The sequence below is a fragment of the Protopterus annectens genome, chromosome 1.part1, assembly GCF_019279795.1.
Source record: "Protopterus annectens isolate FY-2018-M chromosome 1.part1, PAN1.0, whole genome shotgun sequence".
In the NCBI taxonomy this organism is placed as follows: Eukaryota; Metazoa; Chordata; order Ceratodontiformes; family Protopteridae; genus Protopterus; species Protopterus annectens.
Window position 1 is genome coordinate 1831313412 of NC_056726.1, and position 24414 is coordinate 1831337825.

The 24414-nt window shown below is 42.2% G+C and overlaps 1 protein-coding gene across 2 annotated transcripts in view; it reads right to left on the reverse strand.

Moving 5' to 3' along the window:
- Window positions 1–24414, reverse strand: part of LOC122812587 (elongin-A-like) — a 1667864-nt gene that overhangs the window by 876070 nt on the left and 767380 nt on the right. Inside the window, exons 4-5 of one of the 2 annotated variants that reach the window (XM_044084820.1) lie at window positions 9069–10861; window positions 8872–8996 (exon numbers count right to left, since the gene is read on the reverse strand). In XM_044084820.1, coding sequence (XP_043940755.1) covers window positions 8872–8996; window positions 9069–10861 — 1918 coding nt within the window. Of the gene's footprint in view, window positions 1–8871; window positions 9016–9068; window positions 10862–24414 lie in introns of both variants that reach the window. The other variant, XM_044084819.1, reaches the window with a different exon arrangement.

The window sequence follows — 24414 nt, forward strand, 5'->3', positions numbered from 1 at the left end:
GGTCTGATAAATCTGATCCATCCGAGGAGTAATCAGAGGAGAGAGGTTCAGGGGGTTCAGTCCTAGGCCTTTTGTCAGGAGGAGGGTGGGAGGCCCTGTCTGGGTGAGGTTGGGAACCCCTAATCAAAGAAATAAGGTCCTCAGCAAGGCTGAGAATCTGTGAACTTGAGGAAGGTCCCTGAGAAGTAGATTTTGCAGGTAAAGCTTTTGAAATTTTAGCTGCTTTAGCCCTGGAGAAGGCCTTAATAGACATAGAAGCAGGGGGCCTAGCTGCCCCACGTGCATTAGTAGAAATGTCCAATGGGATGGTGTCGGACAATTCTTGTGCGCTTGCTTCTTCGGTAGGGATTTCTGAAGCCGACTCAGCCGGGGCCTCTCTGGCCTCAGTTGTCGGAGGTATGATTTCGGCAGAAGTAAGAACCGAGGACTCTGTTTCAGCCGAAACCGAGACACTCGCGGTAGGCCTAACCGTGGTTTCAGCCGAAACCGCGGGCCGCAAGTGTCGGTCCTTTTCCTTGCGTTTTTTGGCTAAATGTGTAGTCGGAGTCTCCGACGGCATTTTATATGCAAAAGCGGATCCAAAAAACTCTTCTGCAAACTCCGACCGACGTCTAAGAGTCCGTCGGTTGAAGGAGGCACAGGCTAAACAAGCTGATACGTCGTGGTCTGGGCCTAAGCAAGGAAGGCAGTAAGAATGGAAATCCTTATGAGGTATTTGTTTCCCACAAGTTAAACAATTATTGACTTTGTCTGACATTGGCTGAGGCAAGAAAGTGTCCCCAACGGGATATTTAGCTTTTTCAGAAGTTTTCGGTAGCTGAATACTCTGGATCTGACCGACCGGCACTTGCGAACAGCTTCTGCTTCGGGCACCGCGCAGCAAGAAAGACTGAGGAAAATGGCGTCGGCTGATGCCTTTATACCCCAGAAGCTCTGACGTCGGGGAAAGTGCGACATCAGCAGAGGCCAGACCCAGACTTTGGAATCCGGCCGACCGAAGGGCAGCCTGAGGCAGGACAACCCATACGTTATGACTGCAGATGCATCCTTGAAGGACATCATGAGAAATGCAAACAGTAAGCTATCTGGACAAGATATCTTTAGACGCCCATGATCCTAGTTTTGCTTTGGAAAAGAAGAAACAGAACATTAACCGATGTAGATCTAAAGTGCGAAGAATGTATTCCCACGTGTTAGCAAACTCTGGAAAAAATACCAGCAAATGAATATAATGGTTTAAGTCAGACTCAGTGCACCTTAAGTAAAAAGGCCAGATAAAGTCCAGTGAGAGACCGTCTTTATGAAAGGTCAGAAAAGGTGGTTTTGCATGACAGACGTCTGCAGTTATGACACTCGTTTAGCTGAGGTTACAGCCACCAGGAAAGAATCTTCCACTGTACAAATTTTAAATCCACTATGGCTACAGTTTCAGCATTATGTCTAGTTACTGCCTGCAGTAAAACTGTCAGATCCCAGAAGGGAACAGGAGTTCTCAAAGGAGGCCTTAGGAGAAAAATTATTTTTAAGGCAGCTTTGGACAATCTCAAGAAAGCTAATGATTGTTTGAGGAACCACTCATAAGCAAAAGTGTACACTGGCTCACTCCATCTGCTAGTATATTAGATCTGCCCAGGGTACATGCTTCTAAGAGAAAGCATTGTGAACATATTGCTCACTGCCACACCCTCATGGCCACCTAACACAAGGGGTACAATCGATTTCTATCCTATTTGTTGAGATACCAGATTACTGCCATACTGCCAGTCTGCTCTCCTGGCCATACCATTCACTGCATTTGACAACAAGCACATATAAACATTTGAAATTGACAGCATGGTCACCAACTGGGTTTTCAATGACTTATAAGTCTCAGCTGACATAGGTGATGCTACAGATTTAGAGACCTCATTCAATAAGTCTCACTGTAGCCTACTGAGGTGAGCCATGTACTTCAGCACAAGAAGACCGAAGCTCTCTAAAGCACGTGAGCTTCACAAATCTGTCCTAAAGACTGTCTGGGGATGGGGGTGGGAGTGGGGTGGGGTGCACAGATGTGCTCTCCTCTGAAAGTTACTTCTTGGTGGCTGCGTTTACCACAATACCATCTACCACAGACTCTTTTGGTCCAATGTGCCCTGTCCTTTCGTAGGACCAAAATCTTATCAGGCTTTTTACGGATAGGCTCCCCTATGTCCAGTTCTTTCCAAGCCATCCAATATACCAAGTCCACTAGAGCATCCACAGTCGGTACCACCAAGGCTGTAGATGGTCTTGCACCAAAAACCTCAAGAAAGAGACCTTAGGGAAAGCTGCTTTGGTGCCCAACTCCCCCCTGCCATAACAACTCTGAGAGACTGCTGAAAGAGTCACCCTCATGGGGAGATTTCAGGAAAACTTCACTCGCTTCAAGGTTAGTGCTGTCCTCAGTTCACGATTCCTGAAGAGAATCCAAGTGTCTTCATTTGCAGCAGTGCTTTCTGTGCTCCTCAGCAGGGATGCCAGAGGCGAGCCTGCTACCAACACACTAAGATTCAAGGCCAGGACTTGTGCCTAGCTGTTCACGGCTGTGGCATCAAGGGGCAGAGATAACTCCCAATGTCTCAGTCGTCCGTGACCCTAGGTTAATGGTTTAAACATCTCTGCTCTGTGACACAATAGGCTTCAAAAGAGACAGAGTTAAATGCATCAGTGCTGTCAATGGTGTCGAAGAAAGCACAGCGCATATGGGGGAACCCTGTGCGCAAGAGTCCGATACACAAACTCCGAATCAGAGATTGGTTGGAAAGAATAAATCAGCATTTGTGTGGGGTGAATAGGTCTTTCCACTATTGAAGCAGAGGTGAAGGGAATGATCCCCTAGTCTATCCACAGCATCAAAAAAAGGTCCACGTTATCTAGTCCAAATCTACTTCTCTAATACTTTGAGGTCCCAACAGACCTGCAGGAGGCCCGCAGGTCATGGTTTAGATAATTTGTGCAGAGACTTGTCTACATCCTGAGCCTTAAAGGCAGGTGATCAGATGGTAGGGGTTGAGAGTAACAGCAGGTACCAGAGATCATTACTGATACAGATCCGATGTAGGAGCTGCACTGGGACTTGGGGCCACCGAGAATTGGGACCGTGAGATTCCTACGGCAGAACTGTTGAAACTAGAGATTAAGACCAGTGCAATTCTGATATTAGATCAGAACATGGAGCCAAGGAAACCAACAACTTGGAGTCTTCTGCGCCGGCTTGCCCAACACTTCACTATTTGAAGATCTTTTCCTATTTTTTCCTCTTCTGCTTTTCTTTTTCTTTCCTATCCTTATCCATTTTTGCTTTTTCAATTGGTTTCTTAGCAGATGGAGACACAAAAGTAGAGTGGATAGACACTGAAGAAGTAGAGGGAAGAAGCCCCTTAAGGACCATCTCAGAGTTCCCATGCTCTATGGCTCTTGCCCCAAAAAAGCATGGTCCTCACACACTTGATCTGAGTGAGTAGCCCCCAAGTAGTAAACACACCTATTGCGAAAGCCCTACGAAAGCAACTTCTGTCTGCAATTCATACATTTTTTGAATCCAGAAGTCTTCTCAGGCATGCCTACACAAGAGAGAAAGAAAGAGAGAGAGAGAGGGGGAAAAGAAAACTACTTCAGCAAAAACACAACAGCTTTCCAGAATAAAAGAAAGTGATAGAAGACCCCAATAGCTTAAATGCAAGCATGAGGCTCTACAAGATGCCAAACTCTAGCCATAATTAAAACTCGCTTCCAATAAATTTTACTTATTTTGAACACAAAGGCAGAGAAGAGAAAAATGACCTAGGCTACAATGAAAATTTAGAGATCAGGTCTGCTGTCTAGTGCAGCAAACGAGATTGAAGGAGAATAGGTGTAGTGTTGCATTATGGGAGGTGAGTTCAACCTTTAGAGCCAAAGTCCTAGTAGCCTGGCATTCGGTCCATAACAGGCAGCATTTAACACATCCTCCAAGGTTGGCGAAATACGAAGAATAGGAGTAGCATGTGGCATACCAACTTTCAACACATCATATTATTTCCTCAGTTCAGGAGAAACATCCAGTGGTTCCAACAAAAATAGACCATTCATCCTGTAAAGAGTTACAGGAAAAGAAAACTCTTCCAAAGGAGCTACAATGGACAAACTTTCCTCAAAAAACAGAATATGTGGGTTGAGACTGTCCAACAGAAGCCATACCTCTCGATGTCAAAATCCTTTGACAAACTTTCCTTAAAAAATTCTTAACACAGATTACACTCTGGTAAAATTTTTGAGTTCAAGGATTAACAGCCTGCAATAAACTCCAGAATAAGCTAAGGAAATCATTTTTATGAAAAGGCACTATGTCCTTAGATAAGCAATGCCTAATAATTTCTCTTTTTCTTTGTAGGGACCTCCCTAGAAGAAGACAGTCAAGAGTGTGGCACTACAGCCCTGGCTAGAGGTTCCTTTCCCCAGCGACCACCAAGACCAATTTTCCTGACTTTCTACCAAATCCAAGAAGATGGTTCTCAAATGCTTAGATTAGACTCCGGGAACAGCCACGGAGGACTTGGCTGACCCCTCAATTCCATGGCATCTGAAGCAGTTGCACAAGAGGAAATCGGAGCAATAAGTGAAGGGTCTGATGAAGACTGGTCAGCCACTACAGAGTTGCTCACTAATGGCTAAAGCACTTTAAGCATGAGTTGATGGCAAGAGCTCTTTATTGTGTTGCTTTTTCTTTTTGGGAACGTTATGAGAAGAGTCAGGAGGACCATAGGAAGTACCCATGTTGTAGCTGAGGAAAAAGCCTGATTGCTGGTAAGCTTTGTTGGAAAGTCTGTTAAAAGGTAAGCTGTCAGACAACTGTTCATAAGCAGCACACACAGTTCCACTTAAGACATTCCCCTTTCAAAAAGCACAAGCAACACCTAAAACACCGTGTTGAAACTCAGTCTCTTTTCAGAAGTGCACTAACAGCACAAAAAAAAAAAAAAAATTAAAACAATGAAAGTTATCACTAAGTGTACACAAGAGTTCAACATAAAAAAGGTTTCTGCTATAAAAACACTTCCCGACCTTTACAACTTACACATAAAAAAATTCTCAAAATTAGTACATTTTTACTACAAAATTTTCCCCAGTACTCAAAAATAAGTCCTGTTCTAAAACACCAAACCCTGACAGGAAAATGACAGTTGTGTTAAATCTTACCATAACAGTACATGTCCTTTTCTTCACTGTTCCAGTATTCTTTACTAAAAGGACCCTCTGCCTAGGGTAGCCCAATATACGGCCAGTATACCAAAGCCTTAGGATATTAAGGACATCGTACATCACCACACATGCTCTCCTCTCACAGTGCAAGGCATAAAGGTGATGAACAGACGTACTTACCTCAGAAGTAAATAGCCACAGGAGGAACAGCAATCCAAGGAGAGGAGGAACAAGGTGCACCCAGAAGGAAAAAAGAAGAAAAAAGGGGGAGGAGGGAGGGAGCAAACAGTGAAGAGAAAAACATCTACTGTCACGGCAAGATTTTACACAACTGTACTGTGTCCTTCCATACCACTACTGCAGTATTCTTTACTAAAGGGAGAGTACAAAAGTTAAAGAGGAAAGATGGGATGAGGAAAGCCCAGCAGAGCCCTCAAGAACCCATGCAGGACAGCTCTGGCATGGCCAACTCTTGCGCTGGAAACATCCAATTTGTAATGTTTAATGAAGGTATGAACAAAAGTCCAATTAGCAGCCTCAAGGATGGAATTGGTATCTAGTCCTTTGAAAATAGTACCAGAGGAATCCACAACCCTGGTAGAATGTGCCTTTACACAGGCAGAAAGACTTTTCCCATGAAAAAAGTAACAAAGGGAAATTACCTTAGAGATCCATGAAGAAATGGTTATCTTAGAAACAGCTCAACCTACAGATCTAGGATGAAAAGAAATAAAAAGCTGCTCAGACTTGAAAATGGCTTTAGTCTTATCTAAATAATATCTGAGCTGGCTATGCAAATCCAACATGTGAAGAACGTTTTCAATAGCCGACTGCGGAAAAGGAGGAACAACCATAACGGCCTGAAACACAGACACTCTCTTAGCAGAAGTAAGGCCCAAAGGACGAACAATCTTCCATGTACAATGCTACAAAGCAAACCGATGGAGACTCAAAAGGAGCTAGAGTCAATTTTTCAAGAATAAAGTTAAGGTCACAGGAAGAAGGAATAGGTTTCATGGAGGGGTCTAATATCAAGGATGCATTTAAGAAGCTGTTTGGCCTCAAACCTAGAGGCCACAGGAGGAGGAGATAAAAAAAGATGGGCAAAAATAGCTGAAAGGTGAGCTTTAACTGAATAATACGACAACCCAGTATGGAGAAATTCACACAAAGATGATAAAACCAGAGGAATCTCTACAGAACATGTATTCTGGTCATGATCAAAGCACCAGACAGAACATCTCTTCCATTTGGACACACAGGATTTCCTGGCTTCCTGCAGAACCTGAAGCATGCCCTCAGAAAAAAGGTGCCTAAAAGGAATCAAAACTCTATCACCCATAGTGTCAGCTGAAGAGTGGACAAGTGAGGATGAATGAGAGACCCCCTTGTCTTGTGCGAGCAGGTCCACCCTGTGAGGTAACTTGTGGAGACTGACCTTAACTAGGTGCAGAAGTAGAGGGAACTAATGCTGTCTGGCCCAAAAGGGAGTCACCAGCAATATTCTGGGGGAGTCCTGTTACACCTTGAGCAGGACCCTCAATATGAGAGGAAGGGGAGGGAAGGTATACAGAAACATCCCTTTCCAAGAAAATGACAAGGCATCCTTCTTCCATGCCAGAGGACTTGGGGCTCTGTTGTGAAGCATACACTAATGAGCCAGTGTTATGGATCTGCTCAGAGAATGTTTTGTTCTGAAGAAATATAAATAGCCTGAAGAGTAACCTGATACTGGACAGCCAGAAACCAAATTTGAAGAACTAGTCTGCACAGAAGGTAGGACGACATTCCCCCCTTTTCTTGCTGATGTGCTACATCACTGTAGTATTGTCTGTAAAGATTTTGAAAGGCCCTGAAAAAAAAAGAATGAAAGGCCTGAAGAAAAGGAGGAGAACTCTCATCTCCTTGATGTTGATATGATCTGCACTTTGATGAACGGGACAAAGACCCTGAAATTTCAGAGGGCTGAGAAAAAGCAACTCATCCTGCATCTGAAGCATCCGAAAAAATTTTCTGAGAGGGGACTGGGAGGGAGATGAAAAAGGAAGCCCTGGGTTGAGAGCGAGCTGATGATTTCACAACTGAAGATCTAGCTTGACTCATGGAAGAAGAGATGGCATTGTTTGATCCATACTGACTTTAAAATCCACTGTAGCTTCCACATATGGAGTCTGGCTAGAGGCAGCATAGGAGTGGTGGAAGCCATGAATCCCAGAGCCCTTAGAAATTCTCTGGCTGTAACTGAAACCTGAGGTGGAATGGACTGAAAAAAAGCCAATTAGAGCAACAGCCTTGAGAGGTGACAGAGAAGCCAGCATAGGAATGGTCTGGAGCCTGCAACCGAGAAAAAGATGATCTTGAGAAACTTACAGTCATCAGGCACCTTATGAAACCTATCAGGCTTTTAGGGGCTAGAGTTTGGGAATCAGGAGAATGAGAAGCTGCTGAAAAAAGTGTCTAATAAGGAAGCTAGGACCGGAGAAAAAGCAGAGGGCTTACAGGACTCTATCTGGAGGAGTTCATAATACCGCTTCTGAATGTCAGAAACCTGAGAACAGTGCCATTTAAAGAATTCCATCCTACAAGAAATAGTATCCCCAAATGAGAGTTCTTTCAAGGGAGGAATCTAGGCTAATGGAATCTTCCTCCTCAGAATCATAGTCCAATGGAAAAGGAATCTGAAATGAGTACACCAAGGACACTTCCCCCAGAGTCCAAGTCCTCATCAGAAGAGTCCTGCTCCCTAGACCTCAAGTGGAGTTGATGGCCAGGGGTGGGGGGGATGCAGGAACAGAAACTCCCTGGGGAGGCTTCAAGGCTATGAGAGCATCCCTATGTAAAATCCTGCCATTCATGCTGGGGATTTTCAGGAGCAGGGGAAATGTGTTTAGTTTTCTGCTGCTTCTTTAGAGGGACATCAGCCCTAAAGACCTTAGGTGGTTCAGCTCCTTGTTGACATTCAAGGGGCTATCCAATCAGCAGACAGAGTGTATGTGTGGGAGGAATTCAGAGCTTTGTGAAGCTGGCTGGTTGTTGTAGCCTAGGCAGGATACAATCCAAATAGCCAAAGTCTACCACAGCAGTGAGAATGATGACCATAACATGTTGATTAAAAAACATCTCCCTGGGAACAAATCATACTAACCAGAAATAAATTCCCCCACACACACACATGCTGCCATAACTTACTAATTATTACTGTGCAGACAAGCATTCAAAACTTCTCAAGCTAAATAAATTAAGAAACATGCATGCAGATCTGTACATTATACAATATAGTAAACATAAAGCAGTGGTAAACAGACAAGCTGGTAAAGTTGCCCCATTAACGTCTATACAGAAGCACTCATGAAGGGCATATCCATTAAGATTTTGTCTGAATTGAATTTTTCTGAAATGTACTGATAACTTCAGTTTGCCCAAAGTGTTCTTTTGTTCTGTATCACCATCAATATTAAGGATAACAAAACAACCTTACTTACACGAAAAATGTTAACTGATAAGTCAGTGAGTAATACTGAACACTAAAGAATACATTATATTAGATATACTATGGAAGAAGTGCAAAAAATAAATACAAATTATTATATAGAAAACAACATAACATTTAAAAATATTTTACCAGGCAATCTTAGCATTACTGCCATGTTTATCAAATTGGAAACTAACCTTCTTTGATTTTTTAGGTGAGGATTCCTTTTTGTCTCTCTTTTTTTCCTCCCTTTTTGAACTGACTGCATGATCCTTCTGTGATGAAGTCTTAGACTCTGAAGTAGAGTTATTCTGTTTGTCATTTTGTTTGTCATTCTGTTTGTCATTCTGTTTGTCATTCTGTTTGTCATTCTGTTTGTCATTCTGTTTGTCATTCTGTTTACTTGTTTCCTTGCTCCTGTCAGCACTAGAACCTACTGGCTTACTGACTTTTTTTTTCTTTTTCTGAGGCTGGTCATAACTCAGATATGATTCAAAAGACATAGTAGGCTTTTCAAATACATCTTCTGATTCTATCTTAGGCACAGTGGCAATCTTCAAAGATTTCTTCTCTTCAGTTGACTGAGAAGACTTGGATTTTGAACTTGGCTCATTTGAGTCTTTTGTTTTCTGTTTTGACTTTTCTTGAGTTTTCTGCCTCTCTTTGTCAATTTTCAGCTTCTCACTGTGAATTTTGACTGTGTCACTAGAATCAAGTTTATTTTTTTCTGATTCCTTCTGTTTGTGCTTCCTGGCAACCTGCTCTGAGGATTCTTCCAGCCGAAGTTGTGACTTGCCTTTACCATAGCCCCCACTTTGCTCTGAAGACTCCTCCAGATGAGACCATGACTTCTCCTTGCCATAAGTCTCACTTCGATCTGAGCTCTCCTCTAAATAAGGTCGTGTCTTATCCTTACCAAAATTCCTACTTGGCACTGAAGCTTCTTCAAGATGAGGCCGTAACTTCTCCTTATTATAACTTCTAATCTGTTCCAAGGATTCAACAAGACGAGGCTGAGACTTGTCCTTACTGTAATGTCCACTCTGATCCAAAGTATTCCCTACATGAGACCGTGACTTGTCCTTGTTACAACTCCCAACCTGTTCAGAAAGATCTCCCCTATGGTGCTGTGACCTGTCCTTAATAAAACTTGTGCTCTTTTCTGAGACTTCCTCGAAACAAAGTCGTGATTTGTCTTTACTGTGGCTCCTACTCAATTCTGAGGCTTCTTCAAGATGAATCCGTGACTTGTCCTTATTGTAGCTCCCATGTAGTTCTAAAGATGATTCCTCACGAGGCCTTGATTTCTCTTTACTTGAACCTCCACTACGCTCATATATTTCGTCCTGGAATGGCCTTGACTTGTTCTTCACTGAGGAAACACACTCCTGAGATTTATCCCTCTTAGAAACATTTTGTGTGCTCTCTGTGTTCCTGTTTTTTTCCTTCCCTGAGACTCCCAAGGATATCAACTCCTCTTCTTTATGATCAGGTAGGCCTTTTGAAAAGGGCTTGGTCATTTTGTCATGGAAATCAAAAGTGGAATGTTTGATTTTTTCTTCTACTTTATTATCATATTGCTGGTGTCGTTCCCTATTTGAGGACTTAGATATTTTTTCCTGACTCTCTGAACTGAAATGCTTGCTCTTGTCACGATGCTGATGCTTATCTTTGGACAAAGACTTGTGTTCCTTCACTTGAAAAGCATCAGTTTTGCTGTAACCCTTTTCACGTACCTTTTCTAGTTTTTGCTGTGAGCCATTATCATATTCTTCTTTGGCAAAAGAACTGCTAACATGCTTTTCTCTAACTCTGTCATACTTGGCATTGTTACTACAATGGTCCTTATGGGACTTATGAGAACTTGGGGGAGGGGGTGGGGAAGGTGACGGAGGTGTTTGCCAACCACCATCATAATCCACCTCCTCATCCATTTCCTCCTCTTCTTCTTCATCCTCAATTTGTGAACTGAATTCTTCCTTTGGACCACCATACTTGCCTGACTTGCAAAATTTATTGCTTTCAGAAGTAGTCTTTGGCTTTTTGTTTTCATGTCCTAAGCTCTGATCATGAGGCCATTCATAACTCTCCCTGTAATCCAGTTCCTCTTCAATCTCTCGAGGTCTCTTTTGAGAGTTCACTTTCTCATACATTCGTAGCTCCTGAGCTTCCGATTCATAACTGGGTCTGGAAAAAAAAAAAAAAAGAGTAATCACAGTCAGCAACTCATTTTCCCAGCACAATCATAAATAAAACAGAATGGAGAAATTATTTTTAAGGGCTAAATAAATATAAGCTGAAAATGTTAGTTTGTCCACTAAGCCACGACACACATGAAGTTATTTGTTTTAACTTTGCCTTAAAAAAAAAAAAATATATATATATATACACATATATATATATATATATATATATATATATATACATACACAAGCATTAAAAGGCAGAGTAAAACCGTATCCATTTTAGTATCAGTAAAATGGCAGTAAAGGTGATCACAAAACTATGAAGTGGGTAAATGTAATAGAAAATGCCATACCTTACATAAATACAAATATTTCAAGCATGGGCATTAATGCCCTTCTAGCTTGCCAATATAGCAACACACTTGTTCCCATAACAAGTACCCAGGCTGTTCTTAAAAATATCTAAACTAGTACCTTGCTTTAAAGTAATTTGCTAGATTGTTCCATGCATCAGCTACTCTGTCAGAGAACCAGTTAGTACACTTCTCATTCCTATAGAATCTCCTACATAGGTTGTCTGATGATTCACTAGTACTTTTTGTTAACCCCAAACATTCCCAAAGGTAGTTGTCACTAAATCCCCTATGTACCTGAACAAGATACTGTCTTGGATATCTGTAAGAGACACTGTACAAAAGTTCAGATATTTTAGTCTTTCATAATAAATTTTCCATCCATGTATCTTTCTAGTTTACTCATGCTTGTTATCTTATAGGGTTTCCATATTATTATTATTCCATACTCAAGTTTGGGTCTAATGTAACTAACAAACAATGACTTTATTATTTTTGATTTCCTAGACTTTAGAAATCTTTTTATACACCCTACAGTTCTACAACTATCATTAACCAATTAGTTGATATGATTACAAAAACTCACAACTGAATCTAGCTATATACCCAGGTCCTTAAATGAGTCTACAGTTTCAATCACTCTGTGCTGTATTAAATATTCACCTTTCAATTTATGCCTACCAAATCTCATATGCTTAGTTTTTGATGCATTTATCAGCATATATAAGTAGACGCGGTGGTGCAGCGGTAGCGTTGTTGCCTCACAGCAAGAGGTTTGCCCGTTGGATTCTTGGCGGGAGTGCCTTCTGCGTGGAGTCTGCATGTCCTCCCCGTGGTCAAGTGGCATTCGAAAGACACGTGTGAATTGGCGTGCCTTTGCTGAAAGTTGGGCGTCGGCCTGGCAATTAGGCACCATAAAAATCTACTGCCAATTATTAGCGGACTGGAGTTCTGCTGTGGCGACCCCTAACCGGGAAAAGCCGAAAAGACAAACAACATTCTCCTGTGCACAAATGGTCAATTTAGTAAAGTTATTTTGCAGACATGCCTTATCTGTAACACGTAATCAGTTTACACAATTTCAGGTCACCTGCATAAAGACTGTAGAACACCTCAGATGAAAAAGTTAGGTCTGAAAGATACAATCTAAACAAGTAAGGAGTTAGGACAGAGCCCTGTGGGACACCCTGACTGTAACCAAGGATTTTGCCTGTCCAGTTACTGTATGATATTTGTCATGTCCTATTTGTAAGCCATGCAGCTATCCATCTAATAAAGAGTACATCAATACCTACTTGTACTAATTTATTGATCAGTGTTATGTGTATGTCCCTGTCAAATCCTGAAGTTAAATCTATATAAATTACATCACAATTTTTCATTCATAGTTGTTATTAAATTGTTATAGAACATCATGTTACAGGTGGTAATAGATCTTCTTTCAACATATGCATGCTGATATATGGTTTCAAGTCCCAACCTATCCAGTTCTGACAATAACTCATACGATATTACCTTCTCCATTATTTTTCCACAACATGAAAGTAGACCTAAGGGTCTATATGACTCTGGGTTTGTTCTACTCCCCTTTCCCTTAAAACAGTTTTAATAAGTGCATGCCTCCAACCTTGAGGAATCTCCCCATACTTATATGACCGAGTGAATAACAGACATAACGGTACTGTAAGTTCGTGCTGAAGTGTTCTCAGGTCATTGTTACTAATTCCGTCTCCTTCCTGTGCTATGTTTGGATCCAGTTTGCACAGTTGTTTTTCAATATAATCTAATTTGATTCTAATATCTGGGGTTACTTGGATGTCAATAGGAGAACTTACCATCCCTTTTGTGGAGCCAAACGGTCTTGCATACGATTTTTTTAAATGCATCTATAAGCTGTTGTGTACGAGAATAAATTTTGGAATCTGCAGACAGTTCATCAATTTGTGCGTCTTTACTCCTTTCACATCTTATCTATAAAAAGGTTTCCTATTATGCTCAATATCTTTATATAAATCTTCAAATTTTTCTTAATCTTGTCTCACACTATGCTTAATCTGTCTGTCAATCTTATTTATTTCAGTTTTCAAAGTTGTAGTTAGACCTCTCTTCCATTTCTTAAATTTTTTGTCCCTCACCCTAATCCGATATCTTGTTCTTATGGAAATATATCTGCCTGATGTTGTACGTCTAGATCCTGGCGTAAAACATTTCATCGATCTTTTGCACTCAATTTCTCTTTCAAAACTTACCACATTCCATCTGCATTTTTTTCCACAGAACACCTCAAATCCAGTTAGTTTTAAGGTTACACAAATATGGTGAGTTATTTCAATACTCATTAATTCAAGAACGCCTTCTGCAGTGAGTAAATGGTACTAACAGGTCTATATTCAGCCATTGAATGGAAAAATCACCAAATGGCATTACATCAAAAATGCCATTCAGCAAAACTCCTCATACCCCTCACTAATTATACATACCAACTCAGAGATTGTACTAAAGTGGGGGAAAGGGCAAATTTCCTCATCCTACCATAATGGGATCTTACTCAAATGACTCAATGAACAGCAAGTTCGACGAGATATGCCATTTGATGCTTTTTCTGTTTAATGGCTGAACACAGACACAGTACTAACATATTTCAAGGCCAGGTGCATTGAAGGCAAGTAAACTAAGCCTATCACCATTAAATCAAGTTTTCTTCAAATCTTCAAAATTAGTGGCAAGTAGTGCTATCCCAACTCTTAGAAACAAAGATGAAGTCTTGTTATAACAGGGGAAGCATCTATAGGCTCAGAAAATTGGTACTTTTGTCTTGTAACATAATAGTGCATACAGTTACAGTGGATATAAAAAGTTTACACACCCCTGTTAAAATGCCAGGTTTTTGTGATATAAAAAAATGAGACCACAATAAATCATTTCAAAACGTTTCCTCTACTTTAATGTGACCTATAACTTGTAAAATTCAATTGAGAAACAAATATGTTAGGGAAAAAAATATAAAAAATAAAAAATGTATGATGAGCTGGTTGCACAAGTGTGCGCATCCTTAAACTAATACCTTTGTTGTAGCACCTTTTGATTTAATTACAGCATTCAGTCTTCTTGGGTAGGAGTCTATCAGCATGGCATAACTTGACTTGGCAATATTTGCCCACTCTTCCTTGCAAAAGCACTCCAAATCTGTCAGATTGCGAGGGTATCTATTGCACACAGCCCTCTTCAAGTCACCACACAGATTTTCTAATGGATTTAGGTCTGAGCTGTGGCTGGGCCATTCCAAAACTTGAATTTTCTTCGGGTGAAGCTATCCTTTTGTTGATTTGGATGTATGCTTGGGGCCACTGTCATGCTGAAAGGTGAAATTCCACTTCATCTTTCTAACCTGAAGGTTTTGGGCCAAAAGTGACTGGTATTTGGAAATGTTCATAATTCCCTCCACCTTGACTAAAGCCCCAGTTCCAGATAAAGAAAAGCAACCCCAAAGCATGATACTGCCACCACCATGCTTTATCGTGGGGATGATGTTCTTTTGGTGATGCGAAGTGTTGTTTTTGCGCCACACATACCTTTTGTAATTGTGGCCAAAAAGTTCAAACCTTGGTGTCATCAGACCATAACACCTTTTCCAACATGCTTTTTGGAGACTTGATGTACTGTTTTGCAAATTTTAGCCACGCCTGGATGTTTTTCCATGTAAGAAAAGGCTTCCATCTTGCAACCCTACCCCACAGTCCACACATATGGAGAATATGGGAGATTGTTGTCACATGTAGTACACAACCAGTACTTGCCAGAAATTCCTCCAGCTTCTTCACTGTTGCTGTAGGTCTCTTGGCAGCCTCCCTGTCCAGTTTTCATCTTGTCTTTTCATCAGTTTTGGAGGGACATGCAGTTCTTGCAATGTCACTGTTGTCCTATATTTTCTCCACTTTTTGATGACTGTTTTAACTGTGTTCCATAGTATATCCAATGCTGTGGAAATTTTTTGTACCTTTATCCTAACTGATACCTTTCAACAATGTCCCTTTGATGCTTTGTAACTCTGCGAACCAGTAAATTTCAGGAAAATCTTATTAGGACAGCTGAACTTTATTTGGGGCTAATCAGAGTCTCTTTAATTGATGGCAGGTGTGTACCCAAGAAGACTTAATGCTGTAATTAAATCAAAAGGTGCTTCAACAAAGTATTAGTTTAAGGGTGAGCACACCTGTGCAACCAGCTTATAGCACATATTTTTTATTTTTTATACCCCCCCCCCCCCCAACAGATTTGTTTTTCAATTGAAATGCACAGGTTATAGGTCGCATTAAAGGTAGGAAAAGTTTAGAAATTATTTATTGTGGTCTCATTTTTTATTTTTATTTTACATATGTTAACCGGGCTAGTCCAACTGGATACATGTCCATTTTCAGTGGAGGCCCAAGGAGAAAAGCTCCGAGCTTACAAGACATTTAATATTACAAGTAAATTAGAAACAACAGTACAAAAAATGTATAACAAAACATTAATAAAAACAAGATTGGTACATAGTATAAAAAGGACTTGACTATTTTCCAAAAAATAAGTAAGTAAATAGAGAAAAGATGTGGATATAAAGGATACTAAGGACATCTACAGGATAAGACAGCATTTGGAAAATAGGATTGGTAGGTAGATGGGTTGGGTAGAGCAGCTAAGAGTAGAAAGGTCAGTGAGTAAATAAGTTCAAAGAATCAAGTTTAAAAGAGAAATTTAGAGGGAGACAGGGTAGTACACAGGAAAAGCATGAGAAAAGCAATCATTTTGTATATCACAAAAATCTGGCATTTTAACAGGGGTGTGTACACTTTTTATATCCACTGTACATTTAACAAAATGGCATTCACCAAAAGGTATCTCAATGAATCAGGAGTACATCTGTGTATACAACTAGGGACATCTTTCTCTAAATTCTCATACATTTATCACATATTTTGAGCCTCCACACTTAGGGAGGCATGCCCCTTCTGGCAAATGGCAAAAATGTAAGCTGGTTACAGACCATGCACACTTAAATGGCCCCCTTCACTATGCCCAGTCAAAACAGACAACACTTGCAAGAAAAGCAGAGTTGTGTGACATTTGGGAAACATTATTGAGATATCAGATGCTCTGAGAAGACTGTGGAGCTTTGATTGGATATATGTACAAACATGCTCACAGCTATCAGTTCAGTACTAGGAATTATCTACCAGTAAATAAAAGATTTCAACCAACATTGTTCATTACCAATATACAAGTATATATTTGCACAGCCTACAGAGAACTCGCAACAGCAGAGGCTGACTGGCTGGCTAAGTCTATACAGAAAGGGTGGAGAGAGAGTACACCTGATCTTCCAGTGTCACATCATACATTAAACTTCAAGGACCATCCTTGGTGGGCCCAAAGATGGATTGGATTCCAAGCAGTAAGGAACCAGAGGGCAATACAAAAGAGAGCAGTCTTGTAGTATTGGCTTTCCAAAGTATGCTCAATTCTTGGGTCATGGTTGACAGAACACTGCTTGGTGACGGTGTACACTGAAGACTAAGTGACTACAGCATACATTTCAACACAGGAGTAATGCCCTTACTCTGGCACAGCCAAAAAGTACAGTTTTGTACCTACCATAAATGTAGATGTCCGAACTGGATAGCATCTGCAGTCATAACAACTGGGTTGTCCTGTCGTCAGGCAGCCCTTCGGTCGGCCGGATTCCAAAGTCCGGGCCCGGCTGCGGCTGATGTCGCACTTCACCCGACGTCATCTCTGCTGGTCTTCGGGTATAAAGGCACCAGCCGACGCCATTTTCCTCAGTGTTTCTTGCCCCAGATGCCAGTTGCCCTCTTGGAAGGCTAAATTTTGGGAAAAATGCCAATGTTTCCAAAAAGATAGAAGGCAAACACAAAAAATAAGCATGTATGTACATATATACAAACAAATACACCATAAGAGACTCCCCACCAGCTAGCTATTAGGGGGTAAATACCTAGGGTACCACAGAGGGAAGGAGGGTAATCCTGACTGCAGATGCTATCCAGTTCGGACATCTACATTTATGGTAGGTACAAAACTGTACTATGTCCTTCATGGATGCATCTGCAGTCCTGCTAACTGGGTAGAATACCATAGCCAACTAGGGGTGGAGGAAGAATAGATTATGGTGTGGATAGGATCCCTTGCAGTACAGCAGTGGCAAACCCTGCTCGGGATCTGGAATACAGAGGTAAATTATAATGCTTGGCAAATGTATGCACGGAGGTTCAAGTAGCCGCCTCAATAATGTCCTTGGTTGCCACTCCTCGTAAGAAGGCTGTGGTAGTGGCTGTTGCCCTTGTCGAATGAGGCCTTATGTTCTGTGGAATTGGTTTTCCATGAAAAGAGTAACAGAATCGTATGCAATTTCCTATCCATTTGGCGATTGTCTGTTTGGAAATCGCTTTTCCTTCCCTTCCTGTTGCGTAGGCTACAAACAGCTGGTCAGTTTTTCTGTTACTTTTTGTTCTGTCCAGGTAGTAGCGTAGCTGTCTATGTACATCCAAGGTATGCAGCATTCTTTCCCCTCTGTTTTGTGGGTTTGGGAAGAAGGTAGGTAGGTGGATTGCCTGGTTTAAAGACACTCTGGATACCACCTTAGGCATAAATGTAGGATTAGTCCTCATGGACACTCTATCTTGGTGGAAGATTAGGAAGGGTTGTACTGTCATTAGGGCCTGAAGTTCAGAAACCCTTCTTGCTGAGGTTATTGCCAGTAGGAAAGCAGTTTTCCACGATAGATGCTGCAGGTCTGCTGTTGCTGCTGGTTCAAAAGGTGCGAGTGTCAACTTTTCCAGCACAAAGTTCAAATCCCAAGCTGGCAATGGTGGTTTCCTAGGAGGTTTTACATTCTTGATCCCTCTGAGGAACTGCCTGAGTAAAGGATGTGAGAAGACAGGTGGACCAAAGCTGTATTCTGTTGAAATAGCTGATGCATGTATCTTGATGGAAGAATAGGACAGGCCTGTATGTAGAAGCTCTGCCAAATACTCCAGAATATTAGCAATGTCTATTTTGGACACATCTTTTCCTCTTTCAGCACTCCAAATGACAAACCTTTTCCATTTTCCTGCATAGTTCCCTTCTTGTTGAAAGTCTGCGGTCTTCAAGGATAATGTCTTTAACCCTTTGGGAAAGCTCTGGATTAGTTGCTGCTATGTGATATTCCATGCAGTCAGTTGCAAAGTTTTTAGGTTTGGATGCATGATGCTGTAGTTGTTCTGGGTTAACATCAAAGGCATCAGGGGTATTGGCCATATTTTGTCCCGAGACATGCTCCTCAGCAATGGGTACCAGTGTTGTCTTGGCCAGTTTGGAGCTATCAGGGTTATCCTTGGGCGTTCCTCCTTGATTTTTAGTAATACCTTGTGTATCAAGGGAAGGGGTGGGAATGCATATGCTGTCAGACCTTTCCAGCTGAAGGAGAGCGAGTCCACTTTCCATGCAAGTGGGTGGAACGTCCTTGTGCAGAATTTTTTGAGCTGGTGATTGAGAGGGGAAGCGAATAGATCTATCTGTGGCATTCCCCATTTCTTTGAGATGGCCTTGAAGATGTCCGGGTGTAGCATCCATTCGTGAGCATCCGAGGTGGTTCTGCTTAACATGTCTGCTAGAGTATTCTCCTTTCCTGGTACGAACATTGCCTGTAACTGGATGTTGTAGCTGAGCGCCAGGTTCCAAAGGTCCAAAGTCATTCTGCATAGGGGGTATGAATGAGTGCCTCCCTGTTTGTTGATGTACCACATGACTGTGGTGTTGTCTGTCCTTATCATCAAATGTCCTGCTTTGAGGAATGGTCTGAATTTTTGGATTGCCAGCTTTACTGCCAGCATTTCTTTTAGGTTGATGTGCAAATGGAGCTGGTCCTGTGTCCACAATCCTTATGCATTTGTCCAGCATGTGAGCCCCCCATCCTAGGTCTGAGGCGTCTGTTGTGATGGTTTGGCTTGCTTGATAGTTGTGGAAAGGTAGGCCTGGATTTGACTGTCATGCTTGAGCCCACCATAGGAACTCCTGTTTTAGGCATGGGATTAGAGGAATTTCTGCTTCTAGGCTGTGCCTGTGTTGGGACCATAAATTCTTTAGGTACCACTGTAGTTTTCTCATATGTAGTCTGGCATGTGGAACCAAGATTATGCAGGATGCCATGAAGCCCAAGGCCTGTAGAACTTTTCTTGCTGTTAGCTTGTTCTGTTTTGTTAGTGCCAAGAAGTAAAGAGGGAGTTCTTTTTGTTTTTCTGCAGTTAGGAATGCCATTTGTTTTACTGTGTCCAATTCAGCCCAAGAATGTCCTTGTTTGGGATGGTATCAGCCTTGACTTTTGTAAATTGACTGTGTATCCCAGTGCTTGTAGCAAGTAAATGACCCTTTGTAAATCTGTTGTCAGCTTGCTTTTGTTGTCCCCCTGTAGCAGACAGTCGTCCAGGTATGGATAAATTTGGCTTCCCTGTAGTCTGCAGTGAGCTATTACTGATGCCAGGCATTTTGTGAATACTCTGGGCGCAGTAGATAAGCCAAAGGGCAATGCTGAGAATTGATAGTGCTCTGATCCTGCAAGAAATCTGAGGTATCTTCTGCAAATTGGTCGTATGGGGACGTGCAGGTATGCCTCCTTTGCCCTGTTCTGTTATTGGCACTTTTTCCACAGCTCTCATCTTTGTTAGTTGCATTATCTGCTGTAGAGCTTCTGTTTTTTGATTTGGAGGCAGGTTTGGCATTCCTCTTTTGACTGGTAAAGTGTGGAAGTGGAACCGGTATCCTTGGTCTATGGTTTGCAGAATCCACTTGTCTTTTGTGATATAGTGCCAGTTTTTTGAAAATAAGGTTAATTTTCCGCCTAATGGTGCTGCAATTTGTTCCCTGGTAGGCGGAGTTAGAATCAAGTCACTGTGCTGTTGTAGTGGCAGTGGCTGTGTCTGTGCCTCTGTTATTACCTTGCCACTGTAGTCCTCTGTAGGCACCCCTCTGGATTGATTTCTGCCTCTGGGACGTCTATTCCTGCCCCTTTGGGATCTTGTGGAGTCAGGAAAGGACCAATTTTTGGCAGGCCAGTTCCTGCTAAACCTTGGGGGTTGAACCTGCAAGAAATCTTTAACTCTTTGTACAGATTTTGCCTTTTCTTCCATTTTCTTCATTACCTGCTGGGCAGGTGTACCAAACAAACTGGCCTTATCCATAGGTGCATCTAATAACTTAGCTTTAACATGATCCGGTAAGACCTGTTCCTTCAACCATGCATGTCTTCTTATCACTGTGCCAGTCATGGCTGATCTAAATGAAGCCTCCAGTGCATCATAGCCACATTTTAAGGAATGGTTACTAACCTGTTGTATGTTATTTACCATTTCTAATATATATTTCTTATCTAGAGAGTCATCAGAGGATAGCTTTTTAGTTAACTGATCAAGCATAAACTCTTGGTATTGTATCATGTGAAACTGACAATTTAAAGCTCTAGCTGAGAGAGTAGCAGAGGTGTAAACCTTTTTGCCCCATCTGTCTAAAGACCTGGCTTCCCTTTGAGAAGGGATAGGGTTTTTTGCTGTGGTCGAGGCTGCTGCCTTAGGCCCCTGGGATATGGTTTTGGGGTCTGCAAGTGGGGCCTTGTATAAGTGGTGATGAGTGTCTGGAACCCTGTAAAGTCTGTCTGGTTTGACAGGGGCTGGAGGTAAGGAATCTGGTGCAGTGCAGACATCATTAAATGCATCGTCCACAACAGAGAGGACAGGAGGTATAGCTAAAGGCCTGTGTTGTGGTAGGTGCAGAAAAGTCCTAAGTCTTTTTCTGGAATCTGAGAAATCCTGTTCCTGCCATTGGAATTGTTCTCGCATGGCATGTAAGGTTTCCCCAAAGGAGAATTCTGCTGGTGGAGAAGCAGCTGGAATGGATTCTTCAGCATCTGAGTCTTCATAATTGGAGAAATGAGCCTCTGGCTGGTCTGTAATATCAGAGTCCTCCAGCGGAATCATCAGAGGACACAGGCTCAGGGGTTCTGCTCTACGTCTCTTTTCTGGCGGCTGAGAGGCCCTGTCTGGGTGAGATTGAGATCCCCTAATTAAGGATATTAAATCCTCTGCCAGAGTAAGCATTTGTGAACTAGAAGTGGGCCTAGTAGAGGGGGGCTTAACAGGCACTGATTTGGTAGATTTGGCTGCTTTAGCCCTGGCAAAGGCCTTAATAGACATGGCTGCAGGAGGCCTAGCAGCACCACGTGCTGGGGTAGAGACATCCAAAGGGATGGTGTCTGATAAGTCACTAGTAACCACTGGAGGTAAGATTTCTGAGGCCGTTTCAAGTAAGGTAGCAGGAACCTCAGTAGTAGTCATAGATTCAGCTGTGCTTTGATCAGTTTTCTCGGTTTCGGCCGAAACCGAGACACTCGCGGTTTGCTTAACCATGGTTTCGGCCGAAACCGCGGACATGAGTGTCGGTCTTTTCTTGCGTTTTTAACAATCTGGGTAGTCGGATGATCCGGCGGCATAATGTCGCAAAATCTGAGCGAAAAACTGTTCAGCAAACTCCGACCGGCGCCTAAGCGTTTGTCGGTTGAATGAGGCACAGGCTGAACAGGCTGCTACGTCGTGGTCTGGGCCTAAACAAGGCAAACAGTAAGAGTGGAAATCTTTATGAGGTATTTGTTTCCCACAAGTTAAACAGTTATTGACTTTTTCTGACATCGGCTGAGGCAAGAAAGAGTCCCCAGCGGGTACTTAGCTTTTAGAAGTCTTCGAAGTAGTATTCGGAAGTAGTAATCTCTGGATCTGACCGACCGGCACTTGCGAACAGCTTCTGCTTCGGGCGCCACGCGGCAAGAAAGACTGAGGAAAATGGCGTCAGCTGATGCCTTTATACCCGAAGACCAGCAGAGATGACGTCGGGTGAAGTGCGACATCAGCGAAGCGGACCGGACTTTGGAATCCGGCCGACCGAAGGGCTGCCTGACGACAGGACAACCCAGTTGTTATGACTGCAGATGCATCCATGAAGAACATCCAAACAGTGTTCAAATAGTGGCACAGACATTGTAGGGAGCAGGCCAGGTGAATAGGTGTGAGTGGTCAGAGGTGACTCATTTATCCCAAGGGAGGTAGGCAGCTGTGGTCCACCACACTGGTGAAATCGAGAGGAAGCAATAGGTGCTACACTATGGAGTTTTGACCAGACAGGCACAACCTGCATAAGCAGTGCAGCTGCATCTTGCAAGCCAGTGAACAATGTGTGGAGATGTGTATACATTTCTTAGTCTTAAGCAGCTACTACATTGCTCAAGGGGGCTGCTAAAGGGAGAGAAATCACCTGACTTAACTGACCTGCTTCCTACACCTTGACTCTCACCTCTCAAGTGCCAGAGTTGGTGCATCTGTTCCAAAGCCTGATTACCCTAGTGCTCTTACCCTGGAGAAAGGGAAGGGCTCAATCTCAATCAACAATGAGGAAACTAGCATGCTATCATAGGAAACCCTGTCTCAGCCTAGTATCATCAGGGAAAGTGGGGGGAGCTTCAAGTGCTTATCCTGCAGGCCCACAATCCACAGGAGGAGGAATGAAAAGATTAACTGTGAACTGGTGTGAGGAGGGGGGGCAGAGGGGGTCAATCAAATGGATGGAGAGGGAAAATAAAGCTTCTACAACACAAACATTTATTAAACACAAAGAAGACAGCCATTCTTAAAGCTCAATTTGCTTTTACTACAGCATTCTGCATGTAGACAATAGACAGCTAAATTACTTTTGCCATCAACTGGATAATTTCCACAAATACTATTTGCTTGGCAACTGTTAGCCATTCCTGACTTGGAGGGAAGGATATAAGTAACTGGTCAATTGTCCTAAACTTGCGTGTCTCCTTCAGGTAACACCTGAGCTGACAGTAGGAATCCAAGTTGTGAAAGGCATTTTCTCCCATGGTTTCCAATTATGCAAAGAAAGAAGGGATTTATTTAAGTATTGTTTACTAGGACAGCCCTAACTGGGAAGTATTCATTTTCAGGGAGGACCTGAGGGGAAAAAATAAAGATACAAATAAATAAGCTAAGCAACAACCATAGTACGGTTACATCAGATGATACAAAGTAAATTAGATATGCTGGAAGAGAAGAGGGAGAAAAGTATAGCTGGGTTATTTTATTTTATATTTATTAACCAGCTAAGATGACTGGTTCAAGGAACACTTGCAGTAATAACACATGCCACACGGCATAGAGTACTTGACAGTAAATTATAATTTCTGATATTGGATATTTTAGTTGACTGACAAAAAATAGGAAAATGGCAGCTCTAACTGCAACCCAGACACCCTATGTTAGAACAGAAAGCATGGAAGCTGGGGTAGAAGGGTGGGAGGATGAATGGCAGGAATGCTGGTGAGGAAATGATGGTGGCTTGGCTTACATCTTGAGTGACACCAAGTTAGAGGTCAGGGTAGTACAGTCCATTAAGTCTGAGCCAGAGGGCCATGCTGCGGCAACCTAACCAACACAGGTTAGGAGACAGTAATGCGAGAAAGCTCAAGTGTTCCTCTCGCAAAAAATGGCAGTGCTATCAATAAGAAGGTGATGAAGGGTGTTATAAGCTTCTGCTGCTGGGGGAAGAACCAGATGTCTGTTTGAACAATGAAGACAGCTCTCACTCCCAAGTGGAATGAATGTGTTACACAGGATGCGGGGAGATGATGGTCAGCAGACACAGAGAGGTTAAAAAAAATTTGAGATAAATATACTGACTGAGCAATATGGGAACCACCACTAAATGAAAGCATGGATCCAACCTAAAGGACACAACTCGTGATCCTTGGGAAACACCAGATACAATTCCCTGTACACAAGGTGAAGCTCAAATATCTTAAATCCAGAGAGTATGGCAATCAAAAACCGGCTCATTCTAAGTCATGAACTGCAATGCTATTGCAGATTCAGATGGCATATACGACAAGCCTGTAAATCAAGGGGTTCAGATCCCTTACATTACAGACATTCTTCAAAGGAGGAAGGAAATGCCGCACTTCATAAAAAAACAAGTGCTTCACCTGCTGTGAGGGCCACAATCCTGTCAACCACAAAGTCAACAAATGGAAAAAAAAAACTTCTGAATATGGAGTGTTAATAATAACAGGATTGCCCCATATGCTCTCCCAACCAAATAACTCAGAAAGTGTCAAAAG